This window comes from Actinia tenebrosa, unplaced genomic scaffold (assembly GCF_029948245.1).
Source record: "Actinia tenebrosa isolate PJP-AT-01 unplaced genomic scaffold, QUT_ActTen_1.0 PGA_scaffold6__47_contigs__length_16458017, whole genome shotgun sequence".
Lineage (NCBI taxonomy): Eukaryota > Metazoa > Cnidaria > Anthozoa > Actiniaria > Actiniidae > Actinia > Actinia tenebrosa.
In genome coordinates this window covers 3,312,819-3,337,845 of record NW_028292583.1, presented here as the reverse complement: position 1 = coordinate 3,337,845, position 25,027 = coordinate 3,312,819, and the positions used below count along the sequence as shown (strand labels likewise).

Here is a 25,027-nt window from a genome sequence, read left to right as displayed (position 1 = left end):
TCCCACAAGTGCTAGAGTCTCGAACATCGTCTAGCGTAGACACATCGTAAAATGATAAGGTTTTTTACTGGTTTGTTGTATGTGTTACCATTGCTCATTCATGTGTAGTAATAAAGGAGCAATAAACTACTGCTATATCCAGAATTAAAAAAACACTTTAATGCAGGTGATAAACAGTATACTGACAAGGTCAATAAAGCCCCTATTCACAGAAGCTATTCTCATCATCAAAGTATGATGCACCAATTACGACTTCTGCAATGCATGAACAGGTTATGCATTTCAAGGTCTATATCTGGCGACAAGGTCATTTCTCAAGACCCATTAATACTTGTGGGATATGTACATGACCTAAATTGCGCATGTCTGCAATAATAGTGGATGCAATTAAACCGTGAAATAAAAACAAAGTACTAACTAATAGTATCTATTTAGTGACTAACAGTCACTATTACTCAACCAGAACATTTATTAAACAAAAGACACAAATGGTCTCTTGTGTATTTGTCTTTGTATGATGAATGTTCTGGTTAAGTGATAGCAAATATTAGTCACTAAATAGATACTATTAGTTAGTATTTAGTTTGATTTTATTTCACGGTTTAATAGGCCCTTTGCAGCTAAGCAATCACGTGCTGATTAATTCACTGAGAGCAAATGAATGAACATTTTTGATTCCCAATTTGCAAACAAACTTTCTACAACCTGTTTCGAGAGATCGTAATAAAACTGCATTTCGTAACACACTAGAAACACATCTTTTCATTCGGTTCTTTACAAGTAGCTAGCAGCTAAAAAGAATCATCAATGTAATATAAAAATAATAATTTTGCATTCCAGTAGAGGCACGTGACCGTTAACTGCAAAGGGCCTATTGCATCCGCTCTAGTTACGGGCTCGGGCAAACATTGAACTTGAGCACTCCCCCTTCCCTCCCCTCGCACCACAAACACCTTTACATAACTGTTGTATTTAATATTCCCTATACAAAGAATGGGGGAAAACCTGGGTCGAGTTGACGCTACAGTGTTTTTTGGGGCCGTTTTAGGATACTATATAGATATCATATCTTGGAAATATCTCCACTAAGACAGTCCAACAATGCATTGCAATGCAAACTCGATCAGTTTGTTCAATCTTGGAATGGCTGTTAAAAAGTGAAAACATTGACAATAAAATCAAAAGTATAAGGATATTTGAAATGATTCACCTCATTTGAACATTTTAATATCAAAAAGTACTTTAATAACAAATTCGTTAATATTAAGTGATCTTTACTACAAATATAAAGCCATGCTTCTATTTTTTGTACATTTAGTCAAATGCAATGACTCGTGAACCATGTTCTGGTATCAACATTTATCATCTGTCAAATAATTGTCTTCTATCATGTGATTGTAATATATTAAGTATATGGCTTTCTACATAAGTGTATCATTCATTGCCAGACCTCTGCTTTGTGTAATTTGTAAAAACATGTCTATCTTTAAAGCAAACATTAAACACTACGTTACAATATATACAAAACTATAACGTTCAATGTTCTAAACTTGTAAGTTAGATAAGCGAATAAATTATAAACAATGGTCAAACATTCTTTTTTAAAAACACATCGTGCTAAACCTTAAAGCAAGATGATTGGCTGATGGAGGGAGCGAGGTCTTATTTTATATATAGTCACTACATAAGAATGTTAAACGTATTCCTCTTCATTCTCATCAATGGAGTCTTTGAGTTGTGCAATATCTTTATATACACCTCGTAAGTTATGATATCTTAACCCCCAGTTCAGTACATCATCCCAGTCGAATATTTCATTCGTCCCATTTGGCTTCTGTGCGAACCTGTTTGCGATAATCAAATCATCGTCACTCATGTTTAACGTACTTTGTGATGCAGTGTTAGAGCGTTGATGAGGGTTCCCATTCGTAGGTAGTTTAGAGAACACCATACTATTATGAATATCTGTCTCATCTGCTCGGGTCGTAGGTCGTTCATCATATTCAAACTCACTGCACGTGAACGTATCATCAGAACTTTCGCTGGAAGTATCAGCCTGCTCTAGAAGACTTGATAACTTGTCGTCCACGGTAGGACCTTCTTCACTTGATGTAGATATGGCGTCCAGGAAGCTTCCTGATGGTGGATTCCTTGACGACTGTCTTAACCGATCGATCTCCTGCTGCGAGAATGCAGGTAGGTCTCTACGAGAGATACTGTCCTTAAACATACTAGGATCATACTGATAGCTTGCCTCACTAACACCTATGCTAGCAACGTCAAGATCGTAATAATCAAGCCTTTCTGAATTATCAATGTCAGATTTTGGGCAAGCATCAGAGAATTCTTGTTGTTCTTCGCTGCTGGTCGTGTCTACTGAGTTCGTTCTTCGTTTATGATGTCGAGTCATGTATGGACCACGCATGCGTGGTTCAGTTCTAGGCGGACCATAATGTCTTCGATCCAATACTTGTCGAGCCAATGAACCCGGAGCCTTACGATCTCGTGATCTTGGTTTTTGCTTGAGTAGGTTTCGTTCAATGGGGGTACTTTGCTGTAATTGATGTTGTGGTTGTAGTCTCTGACCACTGCCGTGCTTATGCGCGTACTTATTCTTGATCACACATTCTCCGACATCTGATTCAGAGAAGCCGTGGTCAATCCTCTCGTCGGATTTATGCAGCTTGAGTTGGTAGTCTTCTGGTGCCCCCATCTTGTGTATCACGATGTTTTCATCATCATGGTTTTGAGGGGTAGACCGTAAATCTGGATTGGACTTTTGGCTGGGGTTTCTTATTACAACACCGCTGTCATCACTGCTGTGTGAAGGTGACGCACGCTGCGAGCCATCTTGAATTTCCGTTGGTATGCATATATCATCACAATGTTTTTCATCGTACTCTGATTCACGCTTTAGTTTTTGGTTCCGTTTCACAGCTAATACACCAACTACGAACCCTACGAGAACTACTGCCAAGAAGACTATTCCCGCTACAAGACCAACGCTGTATGGACTATCTTCTGTTCGTCTAGCAGATGTCACGCAATAATCTCCAAGACACACTTCACACAGTTCACCCGTGTAGTTAGCATGACATATGCATACGAACGTGTAATTTTTTTGAGGTTTACAGGTGCCATTGTTAAGACAGGGTTTGGTTCTACAAGGAGCATCACTGATGCACAAAAAGCCATGCCACTCATCGATACAGGCAGGTTCGACAGGGTTGACACATGGATTAGACATGCAGGCACCTCTTGGTTCACAACCTTCACTCACACCCCCACCTTGAGGTTTTACTATTAGGTATTTATTGGGTCCATTAAGAGGTACATTATCATCGTTGATCTTTAGCTGTTCCATACATCCAGTGAACTTAGCGGGGTTGATACCAGCTGGGGGGTTGGTTACTCCCCCCAACCACCACGTCCGGACGTTTTTACCAAGGAATTTATGTGGCATCTTATCAAACGTTTTCCTGTTTTGCACGTTGTCTGTGATAAGACTGACAGTGTTTCCTTGTCGTTGTAAAGTTATGTTATGCCACGAACCGTTCGTTTCCAAAGACAGAAAGACAGTTAGATTGTCGTTCGTGTTGCCTGATTTGAATTCATACCTCACTGCCCCGGATAATACCTAGAAAGAGAACAACAAAAAACATGTAATATCTATCTCTTTCATGTTATGAAGACAACAAAAATGCAGTAAAATAAATAAATAAATAAATAAATGAATAAATAAATAAAATAAATAAAAATAGAAAAAATAAAACAAAAAAATTACTGCGCATTGGTTTCTTCTGGGGCATGCGCAGTATCCACCCGCATCGATTTCTTCTGGGGCATGCGCAGTATACACCCGCATCGGTTTCTTCTGGGGCATGCGCAGTATACACCCGCATCGGTTTCTTCTGGGGCATGTGCAGTATACACCCGCATCGGTTTCTTCTGGGGCATGTGCAGTATGCACCCGCATCGGTTTCTTCTGGGGCATGTGCAGTATACACCCGCATCGGTTTCTTCTGGGACATGCGCAGTATACACCCGCATCGGTTTCTTCTGGGGCATGCGCAGTGTACACCCGCATCGGTTTTTTCTGGGGCATGTGCAGTATACTGCATAGTATATTATTGCATAATACTTTCTTGTTTATGGTTATGTGCAGTAATTGTGCTTGCGTACACCTAGAAAGTGAGTATTTCTTACCTGTACTAACGTGTAATCTTGTGTGTCATCCTGTGCCAAAAGTATTAACCCTTCTTCCAATGTACGGATTTTAATACTGAAGGATTCGTCTGGGCTAATAACAGAACGTCTACTTCGAACTGATGGAGACGGGCGATCAAGAAGCTCTTGTTGACGACGGAAACCTTCCTTGAACTCCAGAGCTACAAAACTGGATGCACTGAATCTGAAGGCCTGGTTTCCCTCTAAATACAAAAACGATAGATAAAGTTTCTAAATAGTCTTCTCTTGACGACAATAAATCTGTCCCTACTTTGTCTGAATACACATGTTACGGCAATCACAATTACCTTTCTGACAGTTTCTTCCAGAGTATCCGTCGGTACACTGACAGTAATAATCAAACCATGTATCGACACATATTCCATCATTTTGACAGGGGCTGCTTGAACAGTAATCCACGTGGGGGCAATGATCTAATGCACCGGACGATTCTATTGCTTTCTCAGCTACGATCTGATTTCCATTGACATGAAAGTCGCGAATACAGCCGACGAAATCAAACACTCTGGTGTGCTGGCGAGGATCGTTCAAAGCTTGATCGAAGTCCTTTACACCACCAACATACAGCGGAGAGTTATTGAGCTCCAGTTTACTGGAAATATATAGAAGAGTAAGCATCAGAGTTCACTTTAATAATAGCCCTTTTGCAACAAGAGGTCACTTGACCCTACCCCCCGCAAAAAGTAAAAAAATGTGCCATCCAGCCATACAAATTTCCCATACAAATCCTTATAAAATATTTTATTTTTTATTTTTATATTTGGCATTTCTACTATCGTCAACATCATAAGCTAAAACTGTGTTCTCACTAATATTGAAGTGCTCTTTCCATTTCTGGTGTTCATTTTGACACAACGTGTCTTTTTACGGGGGGGGGGGGGGGGGGGGGGGGGGGAGGGGGAGGGGTAGGGTCACGTGACTTTGCTATACCTTTAAGAGATGTAAAGTACTCACATGAAATCTCCAGTTACTGATCCTGAGCCTCTGAATATTGAATCAACTTCAACTTGCGCAGTCTGAACAATAAGCAAGCATAAAATGGGGATGTTATCACATAAAAAGGTTTTGATGATCAAGAGTGTGTACTGCAAAACATAATAATGGTTAATACATTACCTTTTTGTCCCTTATTACCATCACGTGATGCCATTTGCCGTCATTGACCACTTTGTCGACTACAACAACAGCAGGAGTTGGAGTGAAGCCAAGATTGTAAGAGAAGCGGATTTTTCCTTGGACGATCTCTAGTGAAATGAAGTCGCCATCCATATCGGTAGTGCCATCATTGTTATAAAGAAGTAAGCCATCAGGAGTGGAAGTAGAGAATACGAAGCTGATGTTGTTATACGTATCTTGGTTGTTGCTTCGAATGCTAGGGAACTTCATGTATGATACGACAGCAAACCCAAGGCTGGAGTATTGACAGCGGTCACCACGCCCACCGAAGTCACAGATGCATTTAAACGAAGTAGGTCGATCTACGCAGGTTGAGTTATACATGCAAGGTGAGGCTTGACAATAATCAATATCTACATCACACGTCTTGCCAGTATAGCCTAGTATACATTGACATATGTAACTACCAGGAATGTTCTGGCAACCAGTTGAGTGCTGACATGGTTTTGATTGACATTCATCAATATCTTTCTCACATAGGCTCCCAGTGTATCCTCCTGGACAAACACATTTGAAAGTGTTCTGATTCTTTAGACATGAGCCACCATGTTGGCAGGGGTTAGGATCACAGTCATTCATGTTTTGTTCGCATTTGCTTCCAGTAAATCCTGGTTTACATCTGGAAAGTAAACAGTGAAGAGTAGGGGTGGTTAAGAGTCTTGAAAATATCTTATCAAACTTATATGGCACGCATTCGAATCTTAGTACTAGGAATTTAAACGATTAAAGGAAGTTAAAAACGTAACAATATAGTATCATAATATCTAAGGTATTAATAATATTTAATAATATCTATGCATTCTTACCTGCATGTGTAACGCCAGGCGAAGTCAGCCGACAAGAAGACCAGAGGAATAGTATTTACGGCAAAGGTGTTACCAGTAGCTTGAATCTCACTGCTACATTCTCCTCCATTCAGACATGGACTATTCGTCGAACAAGGAGTGTAATCTACCTTGAAGATCGTCACTCCTGCTTCTGTTTGAAGTTTGTTCTCGTTGTTCTTTAAGAGGTCGGCGAGTTTCTCTCTTTGCAAATAAGTAATTGTGTTTGATTTACGCGATGCAATCAGGATATCTACGAAGCCTTGATCAAACTCCTTGACGCTAATGACTTGAGATATGAATCCCTGAGGAAAGATATTCTCAACTGAATGGATAAACCTGATAAAAGACTGACTCAAGAAGGTCTTGGGTGTGGTGTTCTGTAGGCGCACTGCTACGCTTTCTTTGACGGTATCCGTAGTGTAACCAGTAAACTTTACATTCACTTGGTACTGAACAGACCCTATGCCATCTGATCCATTGATGGTCAACTGGTACAAACCATCGCCAGTATTTGCTAATGAGCTCAACATACAATCCCCACGTGGAAAACTAAACATATTACTGGAAGATCTTATCAAACCACATGTCATGACGTCATCAACATCCGGGTCCTCTGGTCTCACATCGGCAACAGAGCCACCCGGGAAGCGCTTGTTGTAAGTGTTCACCTGCACGTCACGTGTTGTAGCTGTGGGTCGATTGTCATTCTGGTCTGTGACAGTAATAAGGCAGTACGATATAGCAGAGAGCCCGCCACTGTCAGTCACTTTGATAGACAAGTTATAAGTATCTCTAGACTCTCGATCCAGTGAACTAGTTGTTCTTAACAAACCAGAACTTTGGTCTAACTGAAACTTTCCGTAATTAGTAACAGAAATGTCGAACTTATAGGGGCCCCTATTTGGGTCTGCATCGGGATCTACAGCACTCAGGGTAATGATACTGGTGCCAGCAGCTTGATTCTCCAGAACAGAAGCAACACGATCCCCAGGAGAGAGTACTGGTGGGTTGTCATTGATATCATCTAGTGTTACTATTACCGTTGCGTTACCTGTCATGGGTGGTGTCCCATTGTCTGTAGCCGTGACTTTAAGCGTGTAAACTGGCACAGTTTCTCTGTCCAAATCTCCAGCAGATGCTATTACGCCAGATAAAGAGTCTATTGTAAATACCTGGTTGGTATTCCCAGCGCTAATCCCGTATCGAATCAAGGATCTTACACCTCTTTCTTGGTCGTCATCTACAGCTGTCACGTTCGTCACATAAGTTCCTCTATTTGCACTCTCGACTAGTCTGGCATTGTAGACACTCTTCAAAAACTTTGGAGGATCATTAGCATCAGTTACAGTAACGATAATCGTTGTGTGACCAACTGTACCTGGTGTGACATCCGTCTGTAACAGGTTCTTAGCAATGACTTTGAGCGAGACTTTGCTAGATTTCTCGCTGTCTAGCTTTCCTGAAATACTAAGAACTCCTGTTTCTGAATTCAAGGTGAATCCTTTGTAGTTATCTGCACCCAACAGATGATAAAGGACAACGCCATCGGGTCCCGCGTCTTTGTCAGTAGCGGATACCTCCAGAACCGAGTATCCTATAGGAGCGTTTTCAGCGACTGTTCCTTCAAAGAAATCTCTCACAAAAACTGGAACAAACTCGTTTTTACCAGTGATAGAGATATGGACACTTGCCCTTGGTCTCGCAAACCGTTGAGGCGCTAAATTAAGATCCTTTGCTCCAACCACAAGCAAACTCTTACCAGTGGATTCGAAGTCGAACATGGTAGTTGCATGGATTTCTCCAGATACTTCATTGATCTTGAAGTCTGCTTGTCCATCGCCTCCAGCAATGTAGTACCTTATTTCTTGTTTGCCCTGTTGGTCAGGATCTGTTGCGTGAACCTTGCAGACAAGTGTAGACATTACTGGTGTGTTTTCTGGTAGTTGGCATTGGTAAAACTGGGAATCGAATACAGGGTTGTTGTCATTGATGTCAATAAGAGTTATTTCTGCTGACACGAAGCTTGTTTTCGAAAACTTAGCCCCATCAGTTGCCGTTACGTTCAGGATGTACTTTGGGCTTGCCTCATAATCTAATGGCTTTGCCACATAAATGGATCCATTGGTGACGCCAATACCAAAATATTCCTTCTGGTTTCCAGATTGTATAGAAAAGAAGATTTCCCCGTTTCTTCCTGGATCATCATCTGTAGCTGTGACTGATAGCACTACACTTCCTAAGGGCGTGTCTTCTTTAGCAGTATCTTGATAGACACCAAGCCCAAACTTTGGAGCATATAAATTGGGTTTTGTTACATCTATACATACTTGTACAGCAGATTCCATGCTGGGACGACCTAAGTCCTTAGCCTTCACATACACACAGTACATTTTATTGGCATCACTAGTTAGGTCACTTTTCACTCTGATGTCCCCAGTATCAGGAACAACTTGGAACTTTGATGAGCCGTTACCAGAAGTCACCTCGTAACGGATAACAGCATTTGGTCCATAGTCTAGCTTGTCATACGCTACTACAGCACCTACACTAGAGCCGATACCGCTGGAATCTATTACGGCAATGAAGCTATAAGAAGCCTTGGTGAAGACTGGTGCATGGTCATTAGTGTCCAGTACTTCGATGCCTACCTTGACATCGCTTTCTTGATATGGAGGATAAATATTCTTGGCTCTTACTGTTAGATCATACACGTTCGTATCATTTATCTTGTACTGCACAGCCTTGTTGAGATGAATGGTCCCAGTCTGAGTATCGATGTGGAAATAACTTGTGTGTTGTAGTGATATTATCGAGTAGGTGATCATTGCATTGGTTCCAATATCAGCATCAGTGGCTTTCACATTCATAACCGCTGAACCCAATTGAGAGTCTTCAGGCATGGATATATAGTAGGACATGTTACTAAAGTTTGGGGCGTTGTCATTAACGTCTAACACAGTAATGTTAAGGTAAGATATTGATTGATGTTTGGAGTCATTGACTGATATACCCAGGCTGTACATCTGTTGTGTCTCGCGGTCAAGATGTTTGGCGAGAGAGATGTTTCCATTGTGCACATCCATTACAAATACTCCATTTCTGTTGGAATTCGTCAGTAATCCATAGCGAAGCACATGGTCCTCATCTGCATCATTGGCTTTGATAGTCGTCACGAGTGTTCCTACTGCAGCATCCTCGGGTATCAAGACAGTCGTCGGGTCCACGAACACCGGATAGTTATCATTAATGTCAATTACTACTACTATGATTGTAGCCTCACTAGCCATAGATCGATTATTAATATTTTCTGCACGTATCTTCAAAGAGTAAGTGGTTTGGTTTTCTCGATCCAAGACCTGTTTGGTGAATAGGCGTCCTGTGTTGGAAATTATTCCAAATGCCGCAGATGGCCCACCCTGTGAGCTTATCGAATATTCGATTTTAGCATTAAATCCTGAGTCAGCATCGACTGCCTTGACAGTCAAAACTGACGAGTTGATAGGCATATCCTCTGAAATACTAGCAGTGTACACATTTTGGCTGAAAACAGGTGCGTTATCGTTTTCATCGATGACACTAATAAAAACTTGAATAAAAGCAACATGAGGGGGATCACTTCCGTCTTTAGCTCCTATGACGAGAGTATAATTAGTTATCTGTTCGTAATCCAGGCTGTTCTTTATAGTTAGGATACCATAAACAGCATCAATGCTGAAAACATCTCCATCATTACCACCAGCGATGAAATATGCAGTATGACCTGTGGCATTCACTGTAAGTAAGGTAGTTCCCAACGGTAAAAGCTCAGATACATTTACTTTTTGCTCTTTGTGAAGAAAGCTTGGGAAGGAGCCTGTGCTCACCGAGATTTGCACTGTTGCGGTAGCAGTTCGCTGAGGGGCATTGCGATTTGCAGCTTTGATTTGAAGAGTATAAGACGAAGGACTTGCAGGAACTTGCTTGACGACTGCTATGACTCCACTTTCTTTCCCAATACTGAACAGCGCATTATCATTACCGGATGTGATGATGTAGTCAGACTTTGCGTTCAGCCCCGTGTCTTTATCATTTGCTGAAACGACCAGCACGATGGTATCAGGAGATGCATTCTCTTGAACTGCAGCCTTCAATAATGAATTTTCAAACTCAGGGTCGTGGTCGTTCACATCTTCAATGATAACATTAACATTCGCTGTTTCCTGTCGTGAAGGATTACCCGCGTCTGTTGCTACGACTTCCAGGGGATGATAATTGATTTGTTCTCTATCCAACGCAATGTCAGTCACAATCACACCACTCTTGCTATCAATTCTAAACCGTCCAAAGTTGTTCACTAGAGAGTACATAATATTTCCATTGTTTCCAGCGTCACTATCCACAGCCGTAACTTGAATAACGAATGATCCACTCGCTTCGCCCTCCTTGACTTTGGCATTGTAGGTCTTCTGTTGAAATACAGGTGAATTATCGTTTTCATCAGCCACGTTTACCACCACAGTTGAAGTCGTAGAGCGCTGTGGAACTCCACCATCTCTAGCTTCAACAACCAAGACATATCTTTGCTTCTTTTCTCTGTCTAATGCTGTGGTTAGTGCAATGGTTCCGGTACGTGAATCAATAACAAAGACACCTCCACTACTACCACTGATGATACTGTAAGTCACCTCTCCATCTTTGCCATCATCATGGTCCTCAGCGATAACAGTCAATAAACTAGAATCTACTTTATTTTCACTAACATCGGTCACGTAAGTTGATTTTGTGAATACAGGTTCATTATCGTTGATGTCACGCAATACTATAGTAACAGTTGTCACACTTTCTTTGCGAGGTACACCCAAGTCGTATGCTCTGATCTTCAGAATATATATGGGTTCGGTTTCTTTGTCCAATGTTTTTGCTGTTCTCAGTTTTCCTGTAATTTGATTGATTGAAAACGATCCATTACCGTTACCTGTTATGATGTCATACCGCACTTCAGCATTTGTGCCATAGTCTTCGTCTACTGCTGATAACTTGACAATATTAGTTCCAGCAGGAACGTTCTCGAAGATTCGAAATTCACTTGAATGACTGCGAAAGACAGGAGCATGATCGTTAAAGTCATCAACGACGATGACAATCTTCATGTCAGATGACAAGGATGGGTTTCCTTTGTCTGTGGCGGTAACTTTCAGGGTGTAGTTCTTTTTGTTTTCTCGATCCAAGCCCCCAGAGACGCGTAGAACCCCGTCGCTAGTGCCGAGGATGAACGGTGCTCCAAGGTCAATCTTGGTGAGGGTGTACGTCAGTTCACTATTAGAACCTCTGTCTGGATCAACAGCAATGACAGTTAATACCACATCATTCACACCAACATTTTCTTGTACGTGCGCCACTGAAGCCGAGGTAAAATGAGGTCTGTTATCATTAACGTCGGTAACATTGATGGTAACCCGAGCTTTTCCCTTTAGTCGACTTGAAGGAGGCATAGACTGGTCTGTGGCTTCAATGGTTAATACATATTTATCTGTAGACTCCCTGTCTAATACCTTAGTGTTAACAATCGTTCCATTATCCAGAATACCAAATGAGTCACGTGCGTTACCAGAGGTAATACTGTACTTGATCTGACCATTGGTGCCCGAGTCCTCATCACGAGCCACGACAAAAGTAACATGTGTAAGTAGAGGAGCATCTTCCTTGACCTCTCCATGATAGAAAGCCTGGTCAAATTCTGGTGGATTATCATTGACGTCCAACACATTGACGTACACACTCACCGAGGCAGAGTACTTATTAAAGTGTCCATTGTCTGTAGCTGTTATATTCAGAACATAATACTCGACAGCTTCTCGATCAAGCTTTTGACGTAACGTTAGTACACCAGAGCTTGGGTTAACTGCAAATACCTCCTTGTCTAGCCCTAAGATGGTATAGGTTAGTCGGCCATTGTCACCAGAATCCTGATCTATAGCTTTAACAGAACCAACAGCTGTCCTAACTGACACTTCCTCTGAAATGCTAAACGAGTAATAGCTTCTTGTAAATACTGGGGAGTTGTCGTTGACATCCGTTACGGTTGCTATGACGACACAGGTTGAGTACTTTGAAGGGTTGCCATAGTCACGGGCAGTAACATTGATAGCATACTGTGATTTACTTTCACGATCTAGTTCTCCTCGAGTAGAAATTTTACCGCTTACGCTGTCAATCACAAATTTATTTTCATTGTTACCTCCAGTAATGAAGTATTCGATTCTTTTGTTTTCTTCCTCGTCATTATCTGACGCGGTCAAGGTTATTACACTTGTTCCTGGTGAGCTGTTTTCACTGACGTCAGCAAAGTACTTGTCGCTAGAGAATTCTGGCTCATTATCATTGATGTCATGTATTGTAATGACAACATTAGCAGATGCTGTTTTAGGTTGCGGTCCATTCATGTCAACAGCATAGACCACAAGCTTGGAGACGGCTCCCAGGCTCTCTCGGTCAACTGGCAATTTAGTCGTTATGAGGCCAGTGGTGTCATTCAAACTGAATGTTCCTTTACTGTCATCAGATGTTATATAATACTTAATGTTGCCATTCAAGTGATCTTGCGAGTAAGCTGCACGAACCTGGGTAACTGATGTACCTACGGGTTCATTCTCTGTAATGGAACCTAAGAATGTGGAATTACTGAACACAGGTCCACTTCCTGCAGTACCTGCTTTAAGTAAAGAAATTTCAGTTTGAACAGAAAGAGCAGGTTTTCCACCATCTTCTGCTTTAATAGTCAGTTTATAAATCAGATTATTGCCATTGAGCTGAGGAGTATTTTTCTCAAGCTGTCCCGTACTGGTATTTAAGTAAAATTTGTTGTCAGAATTACCACTGATGAGTGAATAGGTAACCATGCCATTGGATCCAGTATCCAAGTCCTCTGCCTTTACGTTCATTATGAATTTACTTGCACCTACAACTGCAGCTGATGGAGAGATAAACCTTGGCTTATTATCATTGATATCGACCACTTGAACTTTGATTGTCTTGCTTGATGAAAGGGAGTCTGATTTAGGAACAGCTTTGTCTGTTGCTATGACAACAAGTTGAAAGAAACTCAATCCATTTGGCATTTTTTCCCGGTCAATCAATGTTGTAGTTGAAATTGTACAGTTATTTGGTTCAACTCTAAAGGTATTACCCTTTGGGGTTTGTTTTTCTAGGGCATAAACTATCTGGCCATATGTCCCACTATCCGCATCTGTGGCAGAGCAATACCCAATTACTGTTCCTTTTGTTACATTTTCCATGATCTGGATTTGCTGTGGCTTTGTAGTGAAGACAGGTGGATTATCATTTGCATCTAGAACATGTATAGTAATGTTTGCTGTTGATGATAGTGGATGGGTACCTTGATCTTGGGCGGTGATACACAGCTCATACTGCCAAGTGTTTTCATAATCAAGACTTTTGGCAAGAAAGATTTTACCAGTTGAATGATCAACGTCAAAAACTGCAGCCAAGTTTCCACAAGTTATAGAATACACAACAAGTCCATTCAGGCCAATATCTTTATCTGTGGCATTAATATTAATGATTTCGGAGTCGATTTCTAGTTGTTCTGAAACTGTCAAGATGTTTGAAAAGCTTTGGAATACTGGCTTCTCATCATTCGAGTCCTCAACTGTGATATCAACCGAAGCATAAGAAGATAAATTACTGTCTAAAATATCTCTAGCTTCGAGTGTCAAGTTATATCTATCTAATGCTTCTCTGTCCAGTTTTTTGTTCAAGTACAAGTCTCCATTTCCTGCATTGATGCTAAAGACTCCATTCCCTGTACCACTAATGATGGAATAAGTAAACTTTGAGTAATCACTGCTGTCTGGGTCAACTGCTACAGCTTTGAACACTACTGAACCAGGGCTTAAATCCTCACTGACTTTAACACTGTACAAAGCACTTGTAAAGTGAGGAGGGTTATCATTGACATCAGTAACTGTAATGATAACTATAGCACTGTCACGCCTGACTGTTGTATCATTATATACTGCTTCAGCTCTCGTTATGTAATTATTACCACCAGTTGCTTTCAAAAGAGATTCTCTGTCCAACACAAGTCTCGTTGTGATTCGCCCACTTCTTGCATCAACAGCGAATGCATTATTACTGCTGTCTAATGAATAAATAATATCTTTTGTCCTTGAACTGTCTGATGCTTTTGCAGTAATAATACCCACTAGAGTACCAGGAACAAGGTTTTCTGATACTGAAAACCTAAAAGTATTATTGGTGAATAGTGATCTGTGTTCATCTGAGTCTTGTATGTAGATACTAACGCTGGCAGAAGCACCGAGACTTGGTGTACCACTATCAGTTGCTCTTACCATAATATCATAAGAACCTTTCTTGGCATGAACAAGATTTTTCTTGATGTAAATAAATCCATCAGGGAAAATTCCAAACAATCCTTCTTGATTCCCCAGTGGGTCAATAGAGTATGTTAACTGTCCATTTTTACCAGGATCATTATCAACTGCATTAACTACCAAGAAGCGATAACTCAGAGGTCTTGAGGCAAGTACATGTGTTAAATATGAACTGGTTTGAAATCTTGGAGGATGGTTAATGAATATATTTGCATGTATTGCCATATTGCTGAGTAACTGTGGTGATCCTAAGTCAGATGCAAAGATATTTACAGTATACTGCAAGTCATCACTTTCTGAAACTATTCTTGCTAATGTCACTACACCAGATGTTGTGTTTATCTTAAACAATCCATTAGCATTTTTAGTCAGTCTGTATCTTACCATGCCATTTGTACCAGCATCTTGATCTATTGCTGTCTCATTTGATATTACTGTTCCAACAGGCCAGGTTCCCAGGATATTTACTTCCATGTTTGAAGATGAAAATCTAGGAGCATTGTCATTCTTGTCTAACACAGAAATATTGACATTTGTTTTGGCAGACAATGGTCGTAATTGTCCCATCTTGGCAACAACATCAAGCCAATACTTAGATTGAACTTCTCTGTCAATAGCTCCATCGACCATTATAATACCACCCAATGAATCCACAACAAATAAATGCATTGGATCTCCAGATACTATCTCATAGGTTATGGTGTCATTTTTGTCTTTTGATGTTGCAAACACATTCCCAACGAGGCTTCCCTTGGGAACATTTTCATAGACAGAAAAATTGTAAATTGAGTGTTCAAACTTTGGAGGATTGTCTGCCTGATTGAGAACTGTTATTTCTACTACTGCAGGTTTTAATGCATACAGTCCTCCGCCATCTTTTGCAGTGATGTTCAGCCTATGAAATCCACTCGTTTCATGGTCCAATGAATTTATGTTCCTGATAACACCAGTATTTGTGTCAATTGCAAAACTTTTGTTGTCATTCCCACTTTCAATGGAGTAAAAAATCCTTGCATTTGAGCCTTGATCTTGATCTGTGGCAGTGACTTGAACAAGGTTTGCAGGATTTCCATTTTCAACAACAGTAACAAAGTAAACAGTAGGATAAAATATTGGATGATTGTCATTGATGTCAGAAACTTGTACGATAACTGTAGCTTTAGATGTTAACTTGATCTTACCATTATCCCTTGCTATCACTGGTATAGTATAGGAACTCTGGACTTCACGGTTTAAATTTCCATTTGTTTTCAAAATTCCACTTCCAGGCTCCAAAATAAAATGTTCTTTCAACTGCTGTAAGTTTGAATCAATTGCATAAGTTATTCTTGCATTTTCACCAGAATCCTTATCAGTAGCAGTGATCTTTAAAATACTGGTGCCTTGTGATGTATCCTCTGAGACTGTTTTAGTGTAAAGACTTTTCCCAAATACAGGAACATTATCATTGATATCACCAATGTCAATCTTTAGTAAAGTGCTTCTACTGTTTGGTGTGGGACCATGATCTTGAGCTGTCACTGTGAGGGAGACTAATGACATTCTTTCCCTGTCAATAGGCATGGATGTTGTAACAAGTCCTGATTTATCATCAATTTGAAACCATCCAAGGTCATTTCCACTGGTGATTGAGTATGATACAGTTCCATTGCTACCAGCATCAGGATCTGATGCATTAAGCTTAAGCACATAACTACCATTAGGGGAATTCTCACTTATCTTGACAGTATAAATGTTGCTGGAAAATTCAGGAGAATTGTCATTTATATCCAAGACTTCAATATAAGCATGTTGTAAAGCAGTCTTTCTTGGATATCCTCTGTCTGTAGCATTGAGTGTCAGATTGTAAAAAGAAATATATTCACGGTCCAAAGTGTGAGCAACTTTTAAATAGTATATAATTACTTGGCTAGCTGGATATCTTTCAATTACAAAATGTCCAAGTTCATTTCCTTTGGTGATTTGCAGTTGAACTTCTCCATTAACACCTGAATCATCATCACTCACCCTAATAAATGCTACAATCTTTGGAACTTGGGTGTTCTCTGGTACTAGTGCCCTTGAGCTTCCAGTTGGAAAGTACTTGACCAAGTTAAAATATGGTGCATTATCATTTTCGTCAAGAATGTTAATATTGACACTGGCAGATGAACTTATTTTAGGCTGTCCCCTATCACTTCCAATGACCTTGAATGTAAAGTATGGTTTAGTTTCATAATCCAAAGTACTTTTAGTTCTTATAATGCCTGTTGCCTCATTTATATCAAAGATTTCATCTGATTTAGCAGCATCTTTTTCAATGAAGTATCTAACCTCTCCATTTAACCCAATGTCTTTATCATTAGCTATGACTCTCAATATACTATGACCAGGCAAAGTATTTTCAGCGACTGATGCATCATATACAGATAAAGTAAAGACCGGTGGATTGTCATTGTAGTCTAATATTGTAATATTTACTAAATAATAGCCAACAAGCGAAGGAATCCCTCTGTCTCTTGCTGATATATTTAGCTGATAAAAGTCAACATCTTCTCGATCTAGGCTATTGTTGGTCACGATGCACAACTCTGAACGTGTGCAGATACTTGGACTAGTTCCCAGACGGAATTTACCTGCATTATTACCAGAAACAATCGTGTAGTCAATGGTCCCGTTTTCTCCTAGATCTGGATCTGTTGCTGTGTTGATCGGGAACTCGATCCCTACTGCTGTGGTTTCAAGTACTGGAAATGAAAACGCTGGCGCTGGAAACGATGGTGTGTTGTCATTTATATCCTCTACTTGTACTTGTACGCTTAAAAGTTGCCTTTTAGGGTCTGTTGAGCGTATCGTTAAACTTATAGGGTTCACTTGTAAATTTTCTCGATCAATTTTAACAGTTGTTGTTATTACCCCAGTTTGTGAATCGATTGCAAAGCGAGTAGGATTCCCGTCAAACGAATATGTAAATCCATTATTTACGGTTATATTACCTACTATAACTCCTTGTGGTTGTTCTTCTAGTACGTGGAACGTCGTAACAGCCCCACAAAGCCAGAAAATGCTCGAAAAATAGTAAGAGAATAGTAACCATGCAGGAATCGTGTGTGTCCATGTTGTTCTCCACAATCGCCTTGTTCGCAGTCTCGACTTTCCCTGACTACCCATAGCTTATACGTCCATGGGTTTGGTTACAACAAGCTGAAGACATATTTAAAACAAAGAATCGAGATGTAGGATGGTATTCCTGGTCATATTTACTGCAGTATAAGCTCTCCTTTAGTAAATGAGCCGTTGAAGCGTTGCATTGTCAAGCGTTTGTTTAAATTACCGAGAAGAATCACATTCTGCATTCAAGTCAAATTAATAGTATTTTTTCCTTGGCTTCTGTTCTAGGCGAGCCAAAATGTTGTACAGCTGTTTCCCCTGTGTTTAAAATCAAAACATCACCGATTTAGGACAATTTTAAACTGTATTTTTCTTTTTAACGTTGTACTTATTTTATGCAAATCATGTCGAATAAAAGAACAACCGGAAAAGAAGCCCGCAGGTCGCCACATGTCAATCATTACTTATAATCCTCGATGGGTGGAGCTTAACGTATCACGTGATCAGTCTTATTGAATGAAGATCCTTGTTATCACCGGCAAACAAGCATATCTTTGAATTTCATTTATTGTTTGAAGTAAATCATTTGTCTAACATGTTAAGCCTAAATCCCTTTGTAAGCACATGAAAATTCATGAGTTTGTGAGAATGTGAGTCATCGCAAAGAATTTTGAACTCTCATTTCCGTTGCGCAGCGCCTATGTCTGCGTTACTGCTGTCGGATGGAGGGCGTGAGGTGTTCCTCTTTCAACAAACAAATCAAAGAATAACTTGTTACTGCGGGGTTTGTTTTTTATTTGAAATAGACTGCAATTATATTAGTTAAACTACAACAAAGTCTCCAGGAACAAAGCTCATTTATGGATGCTACGTTCACAGGAATTAGGCAGCTTTAAAAAATATGTTTTGCCGCAGGGTTTCAAAGAATTGTTCTTCTTTTCTAAGGGCAGAGGCCAGTAGACAGTCTATATAGCTTGGGGCAGTCTAATCTAGTCTCTCAGTAAAGAGCAAAACCAAGGGAATGTAGACCTCGACTAGCGCGCTATTATGAAAACAGTTGACTGAAGAAGGATTAGATACTGAAGCATCCGAGATGGTGATGAAAGTTTAGTATAAAGAGAAAACTGACCTTGTAGCTGTACTGAGCCACCAGCATCGACCTATACAGACCGTGCAAATGCGCACGTTTCCTTGCAGATTATCGAAAAATAACTGGCATAGTCATTAAAAAAATACAAGTAAGGAGAAGTAATTGCCAAATTCAATGCGATTTTAATGTACACGCTAAATGACTCGAGCAGGGTATTAATGCGATATTAGTTTTAATATATCCTGAGCTCTTTATGCGAATGTTTCTTAAAGAATTTCAATTTTCTCTTTTCAATACCACACTGAAATATGTAGAGATTCAATTTACAACTATCCCTTAAAATATCATGATCTCAGGTCGGAGTGGTTTACGGATACAATCGAAAGACAAGGTCAAGATGAGGGCCAAATTCCAAACTTTATAGAAGCGAAGCAACATATGTCCAGATCGATCTATGTAATGCTTAGCTAATGTATACACACAGACCAATAGTACTACAGTAGTTTTAATCTTTTAGTATAAAAACGCAAGCCGCAGGGATAATGATTTCGTTTCTTGGAACGTCTGATAATAACATGTTAAATAAAGTCTAATAACGAAGAAATGACCATTGAAACATGCAGTGGAAACATTCCTAAACTACTACTTATTTAGATAAGCTATCAAGAACCGCCGCTTTCTTTTTAAACACGTTTTTTTCCCTCCTGACTTACAGGGCCTGTAGCTGGTTGTGTGAGCTTTCCTCCCCTCATGCTACTGGAGTCACTGTGATTCACCGCTTGCTCTTAGGGTGGGATAGAATCCCAACTCAGTGTAAATGAGGTTATAATTGCCGTTCACACGGTGGTTGGTTTGCCAGTTGATTATATTACCTGACTTTAATAAACCTTTGGTATCAGCTTTAGTGCATCGCTGAGGGTATGAGCTGTTCGCATAAGGAGGAAAAGAAAGATTGATAATAAACAAGGTGAATTTGAATACGTAATCCAGTATAGGAAGGTTAGAAAGACCTTCAAATACTTGCTTCAGTTGATAGGTTGCAGGGCAAAGGAGTTGGCATCATCGATCATGTCTCAGCGCGCTTCACCGTGGGACGGCCCGGCAGCCTTCCCAACCTACTCCTAGTTTGCAGTAATTTTATCCGTGGTTGAATATCAATCCTAAGTCTTATGAATGTTTATTTTTTCTGCCAAGTTTCACAAATAACGAAGACTACTAACAAATAACAAACTTAATTAAAACTATCATACTTTGACAAGCAAAACGGTTTAGGTATTTGGCTTCTTTTGTTCCGTTGAAAAGAAAGGGTCATGCGTGGGATGTTACCATAGCGACTTCAATGGTCTGATGACGAAGGACTTTGACATGACAGAATTCCATTGCAACTGAAAATGATCAACGAAAAGGAGAAAAAGAGAGCAAAAACAAACAAAAAAAAAAACAACAAAAAAAAAAAAAAAAAAAAAAAAAAAAAAAAAAAAAAACAAAAAAAAAACAAAAAAAAAAAAAAAAACGTAAGAAGATGTCGAAAGAGAAATAAAGGACTTTTTATAGAAGATCAGTACATGAGCTAGTGACTGGGCTCTATCAAATCTAAAATTATATATCTTTACTTTTCATATTCAGTCACTTTATTCTTCATCATCATCATTAGTTTTTGAAATGTTTTTTTACTTTTAAGTCTGATGTAGGTAAATCCCAGCACCAGCCATTCTGATTTTAACTCATCCTCAGGCTGCAGCTCACTCAGTTCCGGTTTTATGGATTTGTGTCGTTCAGTTGTTTGCTAATATTACTGTGACATACTGAATGATGTTCAGTGCGTTCTACACTGAGTCCAGGAGATGATCGATAACCGTTAGAGGACTGAATAGATGGGCCGATCAGGAAAGAAGCCCTACCAGCTTGTATGGAATATTTTACCATAAAAACTGATTAATGGATTTATAGTCGGTTCTTTTCTCGATGAGTGCAGTTGAGAGTTTTATGATCCATTTACCGTCACAAGATTCAAGCCGCGCACTTTATAGTACTGCGTTGGTGGACAGAAGGTCACACTTAGTTTGCATGGGTAAGAATAATGTTGGTTGTCATGACACCATAGGGAGCATGCTCGTCATTCTAATATAAAATTTACTTCGCGTGAGATTTCTCAGTTGTGAAAACTTAATAGATAGCCGATAAAAAAACTTGATAAACACTTAACACCATTAATATATTCCAAGTGAATTCAACGCGTCTTACCAAATTGACCAGATAACACTAGACCAAAAAAGTGGTTAAATCTATCAGGCATACATGTTTTATTTGTACTTTTAATGAGTTTATGGTAGTTCGAAAAGATATCAAAACTACAGTGTTCAGATCGAGTGACTAAATTTGTATCATGATAATACCCGAGGTGTAAAAAGTCTAACGTTTCTTATTGTTTACTGCAAGTTCTCAATAAAAAATCAAAGAACTACTGAGTAGCGCTGAATAGATGCTTTATGTAATTATGGTAATCTTGTTGCACGAGAAGAGGAGGGATGGAAAAAAATATCTATTTATTTCATTCACTTTAGGTGAAGGTATGTAACACCTTGTGTTAACCACTCTTTTCATACCGCCTGACCGACATGCAGCAAGCCTGCTATCATGAGCTATCTATGTTTGATAGAGGAAATTCCTTTTTTTCTCTGTCATGGGAATTACCCACCAGAAACGCACTCTCTATCGACCTTTATTAAAAAATTTGTATTATTTGTTAAGCTGCTCTAATTTATCCATGAGGGGAGAATTCCCATCTTGATTATGAGGAAAGTTTTACCTTAGTGATGTTGCAGACTATGTCTACTCCTCTGCTCTGTATTGCCGGTTGCCAGTTCAAACTGCCCAATTCAGCCGTTTTTATGTGTGAACTGATATTCAGTATTCAGAACAGAACACAGATAAAATACAAGATTGAAAATAATTCTTATTGGCAACGACTGGTGTCCATGACTACATACCGTGACAATCTGTGTCGTTGGCCAATTAAAATCAACAATGACACGCGAATAAAGTGCAAATATATTAAATGACTCAAGTCTGAATCCGTATATTTTTCTCAATAAATGAGGCATGGAACACGCGCCTGGATTGCTGCATGCATCTAATACTATCATTGACACAGAAAACTTAGGATTCACTTTCTGATAACCAGTACCGGTAAATAAAGATATATCGTGATTCCATTTATTAACTTCTAAAAATTCTCTTGTATAAATAAAGATAAGTATACAAAACAAAATACCGTAGCCGTGTTTGAAGATGTTGAGCTACTGGTTTGACGTATTAGAGAGAAAGATACACCTCGTTTACTATATATTAACTATCTGTGATCACAGAACATGTTGCGTGTCTGTTTCCACTAAACAAATAGATACTTAGCTTTTTAGGACACGTGACAAGGAATTCATCTTAATGTCACGTGACAAAGCGCCGCTTTATTCTTCACTTAATATTAAACTTAATTGCAAATATGCTGTTTGTGGGCTACGAATATCTAGTTTCATTTACATCGATAAAGATGTATATAGGGGGTGGTAGATCTATATGCCACACATGGATGCGGTACGCTAAAAACAGCTAACCGATGACACCCAGTTCCCGTCGCGGTTATCACTCAAGTTAGTGGTTTTATCTTTTTCAGTGCCGCACTCGATAAAAACCAATCGCGAAACTAATAACTATACCACTGTATCGACGCTGCATAACTGCGATAACGCCAATAATGCCGACCAGACGAGTTTAAGGAATATCGATAGTAACGGAAGGATAGACTACGAGGTTTTATTTCCTGAAGTCGTAAATCTGTCATAAATGTAGGTGTTATTTCGCGAGTCAGAGGCAAGATCACCCTAAATACCTCGAGCGCCATCTGCGTATTTGCCCTGGCTGACAAAGCTTTTGGGGGGCTATGTTTAATACGCTATTTTCTCTAAGTAAAGTGTTTTATCTCCAAGAGGGCCGGATAGGGCATGCGCAAACGATCAATATCTTTTCATCAGTCCTTGTGGTCTAGCGTGACAATTACCCGCCATACAGCTTGCGATAAAAATATCCAATTCTTATCATCGAGGGAAAAGCAATCGATTTTTGGTACCTGTCCAACCGTTAAAGACCGTTAAAAACACGATATATGACATATACTGATGATATATAATATCAGTCGTCTACACAGATACTAGTTTTGGGTCACGGTTTTTGAATATGCAAAAGCAAAAAAAGACAAAAAGAACGACGGTAGTAAATAAAATCTTGACAGTATTCGAGGCATTGAAAGGAATAGACATATTTGCCAGCCACCTCCAAGGCCAGTACTTGTGTCTGCTTTGAATGCTTACTAGATGAGCCGGCAGAGCAAGTCATGGGCCGACCTTTCTTAATTTTAAGGAAATAAGAAGCAAATAAAACAAAAAATGCGCCGCGGAACTATAGTTTAGTCTTAAGGTGTTTTCTTTGCTGCTTGGATATAGTTATTAAAGATGATAGATAGATGCTTTATATAAACAAGGGAATTAATTTATGTTTCTTTAATATTTTTGTCTGAAAAGAATTCTGCTTGGAGCTTGGAATTTTTTTCTATGAAAAAACATGCTTGAAGAAACATAAACCACATCTTTCAGTTTCACAGTTTAGTCTCAGATATATGCGGTGAAAACTGACTATGTTCTGCTGAAAGAGTCACCACTTAACTGGTTTAGTAGCCATATGAAAAACGACAATCTAGCTATCGCTGGATTAGAGAAGGAATAAAAATATTAGGTATTTATAAGAACTAGATGAAAGGGACTGAAAAGTCACCTGCGAAATGTTTGAGCCGAAGACAGTTAGAAGCAACTTCATCAAGATGTCAGCTCAGTGGGACATCGAACATCACAACGATGCCGATATTTTGTTTAGTTTTCGCAGTTTATTGAAAAAGTTTAACATGTTGGCGTGGTGAAGAAAGAATCCATATAGATCAAGGAAGATACCACAAGCTAAATTGTTTTAAACTGAAACTTCTTCGTGAGTGGGTCTTCAGTTGTTCTTTGGACATTCGTTTTTGTGAATAACTTAGCTTAGTTACAGGTTTTCTAAAGTTAGACTTCACTAGAACGGGTTCATAAATACTTAATCGATCAACCGTGATGTTAGCCTCAAGTAATTCATCTTGTTCACATATATATTAGCATTTTCTTTGAAGAAAATCACGATTTAACAGCGTTGGAAAACTAGAAAAACGTAACTTCGTTTTTAAGGAAATCAACTATCTTCATCATCTTATGACAAACTTGTGTGAAAAAAAGCAATTTTAAGCATTAGCGGATGTCGCCCTTCAAAACTAAATCATACTTGAAGAATTTTATTGATTTCAAAGGTTTCCGAATATGTGGATGAGAGCCTGAGGGATACACCGCATGATATGCGCACTAATGAACAAAATCTGTTGCTATAGCATATATAAACTATACCGCAGTATACTGGCAGGTGCGTACCCTCAACCGCCCAACAAGAACATTTCGCAAGAAAAACAATTTCTACCGACTGAACGAAAGCCCCTACCTTACAGAAAACCGTTGTCTTTAGCTCATTAATATAACGGAACGTTTTTCATTTATAACTCAGTCAGATGATTAAGAAATGTAGACTGAAGTGATATTAACTCACATGTTTTTCATTAACCAAACCGAGTCCACAAACCGCCGGTAATTTAAAGTATGCGGCAATAGAATGATCGACGTACTATATACGTATGTTACGAAACTACGACTATGATAGTCGTGTTAACTGAAGCCAGATACCATATTATATTTGTCAAGACATGCCATGATAACCTGACACAAACAGACTCACCTTGCGCAAGACTTGTAGTCGTTCGTCGATCAGTTAAGCACTGATAGACCGCCTAAGACTATGTTTCTTCTCAGTTTAGTATCTATAAATGTTCATGTTCCTATTCCAGTCCTAACAGACCTCGTCTTTTACCAATATTATCGACAAAATAAAGAGTAGTGTTAATATTTCTACGTCGAAGCTAAATTATGTAAATCGTTTAGATAATCATCATTGAGAATGTCAAATCACACGGCTGGATTGTTTGGTTTTCCCAGAATATCTCGACTGATTCGGACAAAAGAATAGGGTTTGATGAAATATAACCTATAGTAACGATAAGAATCCAGTGCATGTTGTGG

The 25,027-nt window shown here is 39.3% G+C and overlaps 1 protein-coding gene and 1 long non-coding RNA gene across 2 annotated transcripts; one reads left to right on the top strand and one right to left on the bottom strand.

Annotated features, from left to right (window-relative positions):
* Window positions 1–1,193: 1,193 nt before the first annotated feature.
* On the bottom strand, window positions 1,194–17,794 carry LOC116294657 (protocadherin Fat 4). Its single transcript, XM_031702300.2, has 6 exons — window positions 6,231–17,794; window positions 5,365–6,043; window positions 5,203–5,264; window positions 4,536–4,840; window positions 4,207–4,430; window positions 1,194–3,637 (listed from the first exon to the last, which is right to left on the bottom strand). Exons 1-6 carry the CDS (start codon window positions 17,792–17,794, stop codon window positions 1,694–1,696), a joined length of 14,778 nt encoding a protein of 4,925 aa, XP_031558160.2. The 3' UTR covers window positions 1,194–1,693.
* LOC116294658 (uncharacterized) lies at window positions 17,287–18,168 on the top strand. The gene is made up of 2 exons (XR_004196953.1): window positions 17,287–17,403; window positions 17,651–18,168. It is a non-coding gene; the product is annotated as an uncharacterized LOC116294658 (long non-coding RNA).
* Window positions 18,169–25,027: the final 6,859 nt, after the last annotated feature.

What these genes read in the sequence shown, in the direction of transcription:
- LOC116294657 (XM_031702300.2), bottom strand. Translation starts at nt 17,794, where the DNA reads ATGGGTAGTCAGGGAAAGTCGAGACTGCGAACAAGGCGATTGTGGAGA. An exon ending in GCCTGGCGTTACACATGCAG is followed by an intron (nt 6,044 to 6,230) that starts GTAAGAATGCAT and finishes TTTACTTTCCAG; the next exon opens with ATGTAAACCAGGATTTACTG. An exon ending in TGGAAGAAACTGTCAGAAAG is followed by an intron (nt 4,431 to 4,535) that starts GTAATTGTGATT and finishes TTTTGTATTTAG; the next exon opens with AGGGAAACCAGGCCTTCAGA.